The 12759-nt window shown below is 50.7% G+C and overlaps 1 protein-coding gene across 1 annotated transcript in view; it reads right to left on the bottom strand.

Annotated features, from left to right (window-relative positions):
* tmem266 (transmembrane protein 266) overlaps positions 1-11995 on the bottom strand; it is a 42313-nt gene extending 30318 nt beyond the window's left edge. The window contains exons 1-5 of the mRNA XM_033014820.1: positions 11991-11995; positions 11165-11353; positions 2536-2690; positions 705-778; positions 457-513 (exon numbers count right to left, since the gene is read on the bottom strand). Of these exons, the coding sequence (XP_032870711.1) occupies positions 457-513; positions 705-778; positions 2536-2690; positions 11165-11353; positions 11991-11995 (480 nt within the window). The remainder of the gene's footprint in view (positions 1-456; positions 514-704; positions 779-2535; positions 2691-11164; positions 11354-11990) is intronic.
* Positions 11996-12759: the final 764 nt, after the last annotated feature.

Genomic DNA, 12759 nt, shown 5'->3' with positions numbered 1-12759 from the left:
CGGAAGGCACGACCAGCCCCGACGTGAGGTTTGATCGCCCAGCGCGGGGGAGTTGACATCCCCCACGATGCAGGAGCTGATCGCCTCCACGCGGAGGGCCCGAACTCCGCCGGCTACGGGAGTCTAGATCATCCCGTCAACGGGGGCTTGAGGCCCACGACCGAGGAAGAACTAAGGGAAGGGACTTGAACTTTATTTCGCCTTCCATCAATGTGGAGGAGTCACTGTGGTGGATGTTGATGTTAAAATGTGTTTTTTTGAGTGATCTGTTACTTATAATTGTATGACTGACCCGGCCAATGAAATTCCTCATATGTTGCAAAACATACTTGCCGAATAAAGTGTGATTCTGATTCTGATTCCGATTTTGATTCATTGTACTACGGTGACAATAGTCAACTACACTGAACTTTGGAGGTGAGGTGGAATCTGCAGCGCACAAAATAACTCACTCACCTCCACTTTGTTCTCGATGTAATCCCAAATCCCAAGGACGACTATCCGGAAAACGGTCTGATAGAAACCGGGAATGGGAGAGAGAGAGGGAGGAGGAGAGGAAGAAGGGGGAGGGGGAGAGAGAGGGGAGAGGGGCGAAAGGGGAGGGGGGGAGAGAGACGAAGAGATCAGACACAACAGAGACAATTAGACATTAACAAAATATTTTACTATCCACTTTAATGGATACTTTCGCAGCAAACACTCACCTCTGTGAAGAAGATGGAAAGGATGACAAGACTTATCCAGTGAATGACTCCGGCAAACTGGAACGCACTGGTAACTGGGCAGAGAGAGGGATGGGAAAGGAGGAGCAATCGTTAGGTGCTAGAGACCAAAGATCTTCGAGACAAGGGTCAGTGTTCTCCAGGAATGACAAGACGGAACGCAGAGAGTATTCACTCATTAACATTACACAATAGTGTCAGTGCAATGAGTAACGTTACTCACTGGGGTCTGCACTCGTACAGAGTAACATTACTCACCAGTGTTTGCACACGGAATGAGTAACATTATGCATTAACAATGGGGGCAGTACCCACAGTAATACGACCACTGGGGCCAGTAGTGAGTAACACTAAGACTGGACTAGTACTCCCACTGAGAGTAACATCACCACCGAATCCAGTACTAAGAGTAACACTACCACTGGGACCGGTACACAGAGTACTAAGAGTACTAATAGTAACACTACCACTGCGGCCAGAACTAAGAGTAACACTACGATGGTGCGGGTACTTGCAGAGTACCACGGGGCTAGTACTCAGAGTAACTCTACCACTGGGCCCAGTACTCACACCTTGATTAACACTATCCCGGGGTGGGAACTCCGAGTAACACCAACACTGAGCCAGTACTTGCAGAGTAACACTACCACGGGGCAGGTACTCAGAGTAACGCTGCCACAGGGCCCAGTACTCAGCGTAACACCACCACGGACGGCATGGGTACTTGCAGAGTAACACTACCACTGGGCTAGGTACTAGCACTGGGAGTAACAATACCACGGGCCGGGTACTTGCAGAGTAACACTACTGCTGGGCCCAATATCTGGGCCCAATATTCAGAGTAACACTACCACAAGCCCAGTACTCAGAGTAACGCTACCACGGGCCCAGTACTCGTAGTAACATTACCGCTGGGGACAGTACTCAGAGCAACACCACCACTTGACCTGGTACTTACAGAGTAACACTACGAAAGTGCGGGTACAGAGTAACACCACCATGGGCCCCAGTACTCAGAGTAACACTACCACGGCGCGGGTACTCAGAGTAACACTACCACGGGGCCCAGCAACATTACCATAGGGCCCAGTACTCAGAATAACACTACCACAAGCCAAGTATTCAGAGTGACGCCACCACGGGCCCAGTACTCATAGCAACATTACCGCTGGGGGCAGTACTCAGAGTAACACCACCACTTGGGCTGGTACTTGCGGGGTAACAGTGCCACAGTGCGGGTACAGAGTAACACTACCAAGGGGCCCCGGTACACAGAGTAACACTACCATGGGGCCTAGTACTCAGAGTAGCACTACCCCGGCGCGGGTACTCAGAGTAACACTACCAAGGAGCCCCGGCACTCAGAGTAACACTACCATGGGGCCTAGTACTCACAGTAACACTACTCCGGCACGGGTACTCAAAGAGTAACACTACCACGGGGCCAAGTACTCAGAGTAACACTACCATGGGGCCAGTACTCAGAGTAACACTACCATGGGGCCTAGTACTCAGAGTAACACTACCATGGGGCCTAGTACTCAGAGTAACACTACCATGGGGGCCAGTACTCAGAGTAACACTACCATGGGGCCTAGTACTCAGAGTAACACTACCATGGGGGCAAGTACTCAGAGTAACATTACCAAGGGTCCAGTACTCAGAGTAACACTACTCCGGCGCGGGTACTCAAAGAGTAACACTACCAAGGGTCCAGTACTCAGAGTAACACTACCCCGGCGTGGGTACTCAAAGAGTAATACTACCAAGGGTCCAGTACTCAGAGTAACACTACCCCGGGGCGGGTACTCACACTGGAGGAGCTTGGCGTCGATGAGCAGCTCGAGCATGAGGAGAATGACGACCAGAACGACGGAAGCCACCAGGAAGCAGTTGAGGCCGGCACTGAGCAGCACCACCTGCCACACGGCTGCCCGACCCCCACAGCACGGCCTCAGCCAGTTGGAGCTGCAGTGGGCACAGAGGATGGGCGTTAGCTGGTGGGTGTATGGAACAAGCTGCCAGAGGAGGTAGTTGAGGCTGGGACTGTCCCAATGTTATAGAAACAGTTAAATGGCCCTGTCCCACTTTCCTGAGTTACTCACGAACTCTCCTGAGATTCGAACTCGGAGAATTATGGTAATAGCCGCTCGTAGGTACTCGGGGCTATTTTTTTTATTCGTGGACATTTTTCAACATGTTGAAAAAACGTCCCGACTTACCAGATGCCCCGAGTTCCTACAGCTGGCATTACGGGCCGCTACGAAACATCTACGGGCTCTCTACCGACAATACCCGAGTTCGAATCAAGGGGGAAACTCGGGAGAGTTTGTGAGTAACTCGGGACAGGGGCGTAGGACAGGTTTGGGGGGATATGGACCAAGTGCAGGCAGATGGGACTAATGCGGCTGGGACATGTTGGGTGTGGGCAAGATGGGCCGAAGGGCCTGTTTCCACGCTGTGTCATTCTATGACTATAACTGCACAATACATGACCCCTGTCGGTTTGCAACCCTGTCATCTGTGAGCAAGTCAAGTCAAGCACAGAACATAGTCAAACATTCAAAAACAGCGATGTTATGCCGAGGCTCTCTAAGGTGCTGGTCAGGCCGCATTTGGAGTACAGTGAGCAAATTTGGGCCCCGTATCTGAGGAAGGATGTGCTGGCTCTGGAGAGGGTCCAGAGGAGGTTTACAAGAACGATCCCAGGAATGAGTGGGTTAACATATGATGAGCGTTTGACGGCACAGGGCCTGTACTCGCTGGAGTTTAGAAGGATGAGGGGGAACCTCATTGAAACTTACAGAATAATGAAAGGCCTAGATAGAGTGTTTAAGAAGGAACTGCAGATGCTGGAAAATCGAAGGTACACATAAATGCTGGAGAAACTCAGCGGGTGCAGCAGCATCTATGGGGCGAAGGATAGGTACAGTGGATGTGGAGAGGATGTTTCCACTGGTGGGAGAGTCTAGGACCAGAGGCCACAGCCTCAGATTTAAAGAGGGTTCTTTTAGAACGGAGGTGAGGAGGAACTTCTTTAGTCAGAGGGTAGTTAATCTGTGGAACTCATTGCCACAGAGGGTTGTGGAGGCCAAGTCAGTTGATATTTTTAAATCAGAGATAAAATTCTTGATTAGAATGGGTGTCAAGGGGTTATGGGGAGAAGGCAGGAAGATGGGATTAGGAGGGAGAGATAGATCAGCCATGATTGAATGGTGGAGTAGACTTGACGGGCCGAATGGCCTAGTTCTGATCCTATCAATTATGCGTAGGATGGAACTGCAGATGCTGGTTTAAACCGAACTTAGACAGAAAAAGCTGGAGTAACTCAGCGGGACAGGCAGCATCTCTGGAGTTACTCCTTTCTCTTTTTTTAATTTTTTTATTTTATTAGAAGCAATGTACATACATCTTAATCATAATATGCAACATATTTTGCTTTCTCTTCTGACCTTATGACTAGTTTAGATGGGGCATGGGGTTGGCATGGGCATGGCGGGCCGAAGGGCCTGATCCCATCGACAGTGGGCCGAAGGGCCTGATTCCTCTAGATTACTCTTGGGCCCCTCATGCACTAATGCTGACCTCAGCTTGTTGCTCACACGCTGGCACCAATGGGAACAACAGCGGAGAGAACACGGAAGAACTAGGTTAAGGAAACTTGATCAGAAAATTGGTACCTCAGGGCGCCCTGACATTGCAATCCTTCCACTAATTACTAATACAAAGGAAAATATTTGAGAAATACAACAGATTGGATATCCTGCAGCTTAATTAGTGAACAATGCTCTTGAACACAGTCAACAATTAACACAGAGTGTAAAAACCTTTCATAATTACAACTCTGTCTCATCAGAACGCGTACTCCAGTCAGCATCTTCTCAAACCAAGGACCGGAAGCAACTGAGAGACTCCATGTGGTAAAAGCAGGCAGGATCTCTATTGCACCTTGGATCGTATGGGCAATGTCCTGCTCAATCACTATGAAGGTGCATCTTAAGTGGCAATAGTGGGGACAGACATAAAAAGCTGGTGTAACTCAGCGGGTCAGGCAGCACCATTGGAGAAAAGGAAGAGGTGACATTTCTGGTCGAGACCCTTCTTCAGGATACAGTTTTGGTCTCCTAATCTGAGGAAAGACATTCTTGCCATAGAGGGAGTACAGAGAAGGTTCACCAGACTGATTCCTGGGATGTCAGGACTTTCATATGAAGAAAGACTGGATAGACTCGGCTTGTACTCGCTAGAATTTAGAAGATTGAGGGGGGATCCTATAGAAACGTACAGAATTCTTAAGGGGTTGGACAGGCTAGATGCAGGAAGATTGTTCCCGATGTTGGGGAAGTCCAGAACAAGGGGTCACACAGTTTAAGGATAAGGGGGAAGTCTTTTAGGACCGAGATGAGAATTTTTTTTTTCAGTGGTGAATCTGTGGAATTCTCTGCTACAGAAAATAGTTGAGGCCACAGTTCATTGGCTATATTTAAGAGGACGTTAGATGTGGCCCTTGTGGCTAAAGGGATCAGGGGGTACGGAGAGAAGGCAGGTATGGGATACTGAGTTGGATGATCAGCCATGATCGTATTGAATGGCGGTGCAGGCTCGAAGGGCCGAATGGCCTACTCCTGCACCTATTTCCTATGCTTCAGATTGAGAACCAGGGCAAAAAGGAAACAAGCGAAATAGACGATGATATAGAGAGATATAGAACAAATGAATGAAAGATATGCCAGAAAACGAACAATGATAAAGGATTCAGGTGGCGCTGGTGCCAGCTGCCTCCACCTTCAGCCTTTTTGTTTTTTCGGGTTTTTTTTGTTATGTTGAAGTGTGTTTTTTATGTTTTTTTAATGTTTTAATGTGGGGGAAGAGGGCACGGTAAGGGGGATACCGTCCTTCGGTCGCTTCCTGGAGAGGACGCGACTATTATTCGAGTCGCGTCCTCACCCCCCCAGCGGCCTACCTACTGGATTGGCGCGGCCTTTCCTGTCTGGACCGAGCAGAGCTCCAGCAGCAGCGGGACAGCGCTGATACATCGCGGGGCTGGCGGTGCCTTACCAGGGATCGCCGTCTGGAGCCCGGAGTGCTGGACCTGTGGCACCGACATCATGGAGCTGTGGTTCGCGGAGCTCCCAACGCGGGCGGCGCTGACGGACAGCGTGGGGTCCTGCGACTCTGCCCGGCTCGGCATCTGCGGACTCGGGAGTTGCGGACTCCGGTGGGAAGCGGCTGATCGGGAGGTCCGGGCCGCTGAGGAGGATTTTCACCGTCGGGGATCGGCGTCGGCGTTCCATCAGCCCGGAGAGAGGGCCTGAGCATCGGGCCGCCCGGGGTGGCCACTGCGGGTGCTTGGAAGACCCCGACCACGGGTGAACATCTGGGAAGATCGAAGGGGAGGCTGGCTGGACTATGGTGCCTTCCTCACCTTGGTGCCACTGTGTTATGTTGTGTCGTGGACTTTCTGTGTTTGTGCTTTTTTTTAAATTCTATTTTATTTTTAATATGTTTTATTATTTATTATTTATTTATTTTTATGATACTGCCTGTAAAGGGAAATTCATTTCGTTGTCTCTAATTGAGACAATGACAATAAATTTGAATACAATACAATAGAATACAAGACAGGCCATTGTTAGCTGTGGGTTAGATGAAAACAAGACACAGACAATGAGACTCAAAAAGACGGCTTTGAAGTTAGTAAAACAACTTGGGTGGGGGAGGGAGGTGTACTGAGGTACTGCGCAAAGCTTTGTTTTGCATGGGATACAATCAGATCAGATAATACTATGAATTAACACAAATTTGCTAGAGTAACTCAGCAGGTCAGGCAGCATCTCTGGAGAACACGGATGAGTGGCGTTATGTTCGGGACCCTTCTTCAACCTGAGAGATTGCCTTAAGGGCCTGTCCCACGGGCATGCGACTCCATGCGGCAAGCGAAGTCCACGGGAAGTTCGCGCGTGGCGTACGGCGTCGAGGCGGCTGCGGGCCGGCAGGCCGTTGCCGCGCGGAATTTTTGAACACGGTCAGTTTTTCGGAGCCCCGCGGGATGTCGGGACCAGCCCCGCACAACTACATACGGCTCCGGCGATTGAAGTGGGACCGGCCCCGCGAGGCCATACGGCTCAAGCGACCACGTTAGGCCGCGCTTGCCGCATGCAGGCGCATGCTGGTGGGACAGGCCCTTTAGGTCGCGCTTGCTGCATGGAGTCGAATGCCCGTGGGACAGGCCCTTAACCATGTTATCCAGAATTACTGCTTGACCCGCTGAGTTACTCCAGCACTTTGTGTCCATTTATGTAAACTAGCATCTGCAGTTTCGACAGATACTACTGAAGTATTATGTTCTATAATATAGAATGTACAACAGTATTATAGAACATGGATAGGTGATGTTTGGGACGTCACCTGCTGTATCCGTGTTCTCCAGAGATGCTGCCTGACCTGTTGAGTTACTCCAGCTCTTTGTGCCCTTTTCTGTCCAAATTCTGTACTCAGTACCCTGACTGAAGAAGGCCAATGAACCCAAAGCCACTCGATCTACCTGATCTACAGGTGTCACATGCACAGGCCAAGCCAGGTACAACAGGTATCTTGCCTGCAGCAGTCTCGCAGGCAAACGGAACGAGCAGAAACGCAAATGATACGTATAACAAATTACGTATAAAATCTCTCACAGAAAGATGGTACAATAAAAAAAACAAGACATTTGGAATGGAATATTTCATTGTCACATGGCACAGTGACATTTTCTGCTTGGTTACCAAAGGTGCAAAAAATAGTGGCCACCTAGGGCACAGACAAAGTTACAAAGTCCCCCATATATCTTCCCCTCCCACGCTGGGTCCCAAATTACACCTTTGTGCAAAACATAATTTGTTGCACAAGGCCCTAGTGAGACCACACCTGGAGTATTGTGTGCAGTTTTGGTCCCCTAATTTGAGGAAGGACATTCTTGCTATTGAGGGAATGCAGCGTAGGTTTACAAGGTTAATTCCCGGGATGGCGGGACTGTTATATGCTGAGAGAATGGAGCAGCTGGGCTTGTACACTCTGGAGTTTAGAAGGATGAGAGGAGATTTTATTGAAACATATAAGATTGTTAAGGGTTTGGACACGCTAGAGGCAGGAAATATGTTCCCGATGTTGGGGGAGTCCAGAACCAGGGGCCACTGTTTAAGAATAAGGGGTAAGCCATTTAGAACGGAGACGAGGAAACACTTTTTCTCACAGAGAGTGGTGAGTCTGTGGAATTCTCTGCCTCAGAGGACGGTGGAGGCAGGTTATCTGGATGCTTGCAAGAGAGAGCTAGATAGGGCTCTTAAAGATAGCAGAGTCAGGGGATATGGGGAGAAGGCAGGAACTGATTGGGGATGATCAGCCACGATCACATTGAATGGCGGTGCTGGCTCGAAGGGCCGAATGGCATGACATGAACCAGCAGCGAGTGTAGATTATTTAGCCCAGTCTAGCCGTCTACAAGGTACGTCGCGGCAGATTCACCAGCTGTTATCAGGCTACTGAATCTGTTTGCTTGCTATCCAGTCAAATCACACTATAGAAGCGATCTGTCAAACCGTACACAAATACAGCAGGGACAGCAAAGAGGAAAATACCAGAGGGAAAAATATAGCCGGCAACATAATCAAGGACCAGTCGCACCCTGGCCACTCCCTCTTCTCCCCTCTCCCATCGGGCAAACGCACACCTCCAGATTCAGGGACAGTTTCTTCCCAGCTGTTATCAGGCAACTGAACCATCCTACCACAACCAGAGAGCGGTCCTGAACTACTATCTACCTCATTGGTGACCATCGGAATATCCTTGATCGGACTTTGCTGGCTTTACCTTGCACTGAACGTTACTCCCTTATCATGTATCTATACACTGTAAATGGCTCGATTGTAATCATGTATTGTCTTTCCGCTGACTGGTTAGCACGCAACAAAGGCTTTTCACTGTACCTCGGTACACGTGACAATAAACTCAACTGGTCTCATCCACAGCCTCACCTAATCCCTGCTCGCCCTGACTCTGTGCTAAAATACTGGAATATTGTCCGAACACGAGAGGTGAGAGGAAAAGGTTTGAACAAAAACACAAATATTTTTTTTTTAAACCACTGAACACATTCAGGGTCAATTAATCTGGAGCCTTGGGCTGGGCAGCGAAATACTAATCAAAGTCACACTCGGAAAGCAACCAAATGTATCTTCCTCCCCTCGAGATATTAAATTAAATGCTGAGAGATATCACTCAGGGCCTCAAAGCTGAAGAGGTTGCAGATGCTGCTTCTGGGGACTACTCCTGCAGTAGGTGGGTGACTGTGACCTGTTAGATAACGAGATGCTCCAGAGCGCTCCTCAAAGATGGACTACACTGCACACTAATTAAGTAACCACAGGAGCTGCCTCCTGCTCTGATCCCTGGAGAGAAGGGGTAGGCAGGCTGCTTCATGTGCGTGCGTGTGAGATGATGCATGTGTGTACTGGACAGACTCTGCTTAGACTGGATAGACTCGGCTTGTGCTCGCTAGAATTTAGAAGATTGAGGGGGGATCTTATAGAAACTTACAAAATTCTTAAGGGGTTGGACAGGCTAGATGCAGGAAGATTGTTCCCTATGTTCGGGAAGTCCAGAACAAGGGGTCACAGTTTAAGGATAAGAGGGAAATCTTTTAGGACCGAGATGAGAGCTTTTTTTTCCACACAGAGAGTGGTGAATCTGTGGAATTCTCTGCCACAGAAGGTAGTTGAGGCCACAGTTCATTGGCTATATTTAAGAGGGAGTTAGATGTGGCCCTTGTGGCTAAAGGGATCAGAGGGTATGGAGAGAAGGCAGGGATGGGATACTGAGTTGGATGATCAGCCATGATCATATTGAATGGCGGTGCAGGCTCGAAGGGGCGAATGGCCTACTCCTGCACCTATTCTCTATGTTTCTATGTACATGCATGCAGTGTGTGTGATATTGTGTGTGTGTGTGTGTGTGTGTGTGTGTGTGTGTGTGTGTGTGTGTGTGTGTGTGTGTGTGTGTGTGTGTGTGTGTGTGTATGACTGTGTGTGTGTGTGTGTGTGTATGACTGTGTGTGTGTGTGTGTGTGTGTGTGTGTGTGTGTGTGTGTGTGTGTGTGTGTGTGTGTGTGTGTGTGTGTGTGTGTGTGTGTGTGTGTGTGTGTGTGTGTGTGTGTGTGTGTGAGTGTGTGTGTGTGTGTGTGTGTGTGTGCGCAGGTAGCATGGAACTGCAGATGCTGGTTTAAATCGAAGATGGACATAAAATGCTGGAGTAACTTGTCGGGACAGGCAGCGTCTCTGGAGAGAAGGAATGGGTGACGCTTCGGGTCGAGACCCTTCTTCAGACTGGAGTGTGTCTGTGTATATACAAGTCTTTCTCCGTGTCTCCTTCTCACCTCTAGCCTTTGCCACCTACCCCACCCATCTGCCGATCACCCCTCACCTACATCCACCCATCACTCGCCAGGCTTTGTCCCGCACTCAACTCTTTTTTCCCCCGTTTTCTCCCCCTCCACGACAATCAGTCTGAAGAAGCGTCTCGACCCGAAACGTTGCCTATTTCCTTCGCTCCATAGATGCTGCTGCACCCGCTGAGTTTCTCCAGCATTTTTGTCTACCTTCGATTTTCCAGCATCTGCACAGTTCCTTCTTAAACAGTCTAAAGAAGGGTCCAGACCTGAAACGTTGGCTATCTATTCCCTCCACAGACGCTGCCTGACATGCTGAGTTCCTCCAGCACTCTGCGCTTTGCTCAAGATCCCAGCATCTGCAGTTCCTCGTGTTTGCTTTCTCCACACGTTGTCCTTGGTTGACCACATTCCTGCCTTTTTACGCACTGTCCTTGTGTACGGAGACCCGGGAAAGCCCAGTATTCCCATTCTCTTGTTCTCTCTCTCTCCGTCTCTGATCCGCTAACTCCCAAGCCAATTTTCTCTAGACAGCACCGACTGACTCGATTTAACTCTCTCAAGGAATGAGTTCCAAATCCGAACAACTGCAGGTGCTGGAATCTTGAGGGAAAAAAACACAAAGTGGTGGAGGAACTCAGAGTATCAGGCAGCATCTGTGGAGGGAATTTGAGTTTGAGGTACAGTGTTGCAGCTTTTGTTGCGTGCTATCCAGTCAGCAGAAAGACAATGCATGATTACAATTGAGCCGTCCACAGTGTATAGATACAGTGAGCAGGGAAATGGGCGGATAAGATTTTGTGACGAGACGCTTCTTCGGAATGATGGAGTAGAAGGGAGACAGCTGGAAGAGAGATTTCTCCCCCTTATTCCATCAGTTTGAGGGAGGGTCGCGACCCAAAACATCGTCTCTGCGTTTCCTTCCGCAGATGCTGCCTGACCAGTTGGGTTTTTCCGCCGCGGTGTGTTTGGGTTTCGGGGACACGGTGCGGGGGGGGAGGTTTCTGGCGGGACCGCTCACCTCTCCCTCTGGTCGTCCTCGTCCATGTTGGAGAGCAGCTGGGAGCCGGCGAGCGAGAGGTCAAGGGCGGCCAGGGGCAGGTCGCGGTAGGCAAAGCTGACCAGCTGCACGGGAGCCACGCGCTGCCTCTCCTCCTCCACCTGCTGGGAGATGATCTCCAGGTCCGACACGTCCCCTTCCCGAGCAAGCCTGCCGAGACACGCAGAGAGGTGAGCTGGGCCACCAGCACCCTGGGGCACCCGGGGCTCCCTGTGACAAGGTGGGGGGCACCCACAATACTCCGTGATAGGGTGGGGCACCCATGGATGACAGGGTGGGGGCACCCACAATATTCCCTGTGATAGCGTGGGGCACCCATGGGTGACAGGGTGGGGCACCCACAATACTCCCTGTGTTAGGGTGGGACACCCATATCTCCCTGTGACACCCACACTGCGCCCTGTGACAGGGTGGGGCACCCATGGGTGCCAGGGTAGGGCACCCACAATACTCCCTGTGATAGGGTGGGGCACCCATGGGTGACAGGGTGGGGCACCCATGGGTGCCAGAGCAGCGGCACCCACAATACTTCCCGTGACAGTGGGGCACCCATATGTCCCTGTGACACCCACACTCCTCCCTGTGACAGGGTGTGGGGCACCCATGGGTGCCAGGTTGAGAGCACCCACAATACTCCCTGTGATAGGGTGGGGCACCCTCGGGTGACAGGGTGGGGCACCCACAATACTCCCTGTGATGGGGTGAGGCACCCATGGGTGACAGGATGGAGCACCCATGGGTGACGGTGGAGCACCCATGGGTGACCGGGTAGGGGCACCCACAATACCCCATGTGATAGGGTGGGGGCACCCAAGGGTGACAGGATGGGGCACCCACAATACTCCCTGTGATAGGGTGGGGCACCCAAGGGTGACAGGATGGAGCACCCATGGGTGACGGTGGGGCACCCATGGGTGACAGCGGTGGAGCACCCATGGGTGCCAAGGTAGGGCACCCACAATACTTCCCCTGACAGTGTGGGGCGCCCATATATCCGTGTGACACCCACACTGTTCCCTGTGACAGGGTGTGGGGCACCCATGGGTGCCAGGTTGAGGGCACCCACAATACTTCCCGTGACAGGGTGTAGCACCCACGGGTCCCCCGTGACACCCGCACCACTCCCAGTGACAATGTTTACATTAGGTCATTGCTGCCATGTGTACCGAGGTACAGTGAAAAGCATTTCTCTGCGATCTATCAAGTCAATGAAGAGACTGTACACAAACTCAATCAAGCTGCCCACAGCCCACTGACATAGAGATTTAGTGTAACGTGTGTCACCCACACACCTCCCTTTTACAGGGTGTGGGGCACCCACACAGTCCCGGCGACAATGTTTAGATTCATTCATTGTAGCCACGTGCATCGAGGTACAGTGAACAGCTTTTGGTTGCGTGCGATCCAGTTAGAAAAAAGACAATATATGATTACAATCAAGTCGTACATAGTGCACAGATAAAGTCATAGAATCACAGAGTGAAGCAGTGTGGAAACAGGCCCTTCGGCCCTCACCTTCTTCCTGCGATGGTGTGGGTTTGCACCTGATGCTCCGG

Source organism: Amblyraja radiata, chromosome X (assembly GCF_010909765.2).
Source record: "Amblyraja radiata isolate CabotCenter1 chromosome X, sAmbRad1.1.pri, whole genome shotgun sequence".
NCBI classification, from domain to species: Eukaryota; Metazoa; Chordata; class Chondrichthyes; order Rajiformes; family Rajidae; genus Amblyraja; species Amblyraja radiata.
This window is presented reverse-complemented; position numbering and strand designations above follow the sequence as displayed.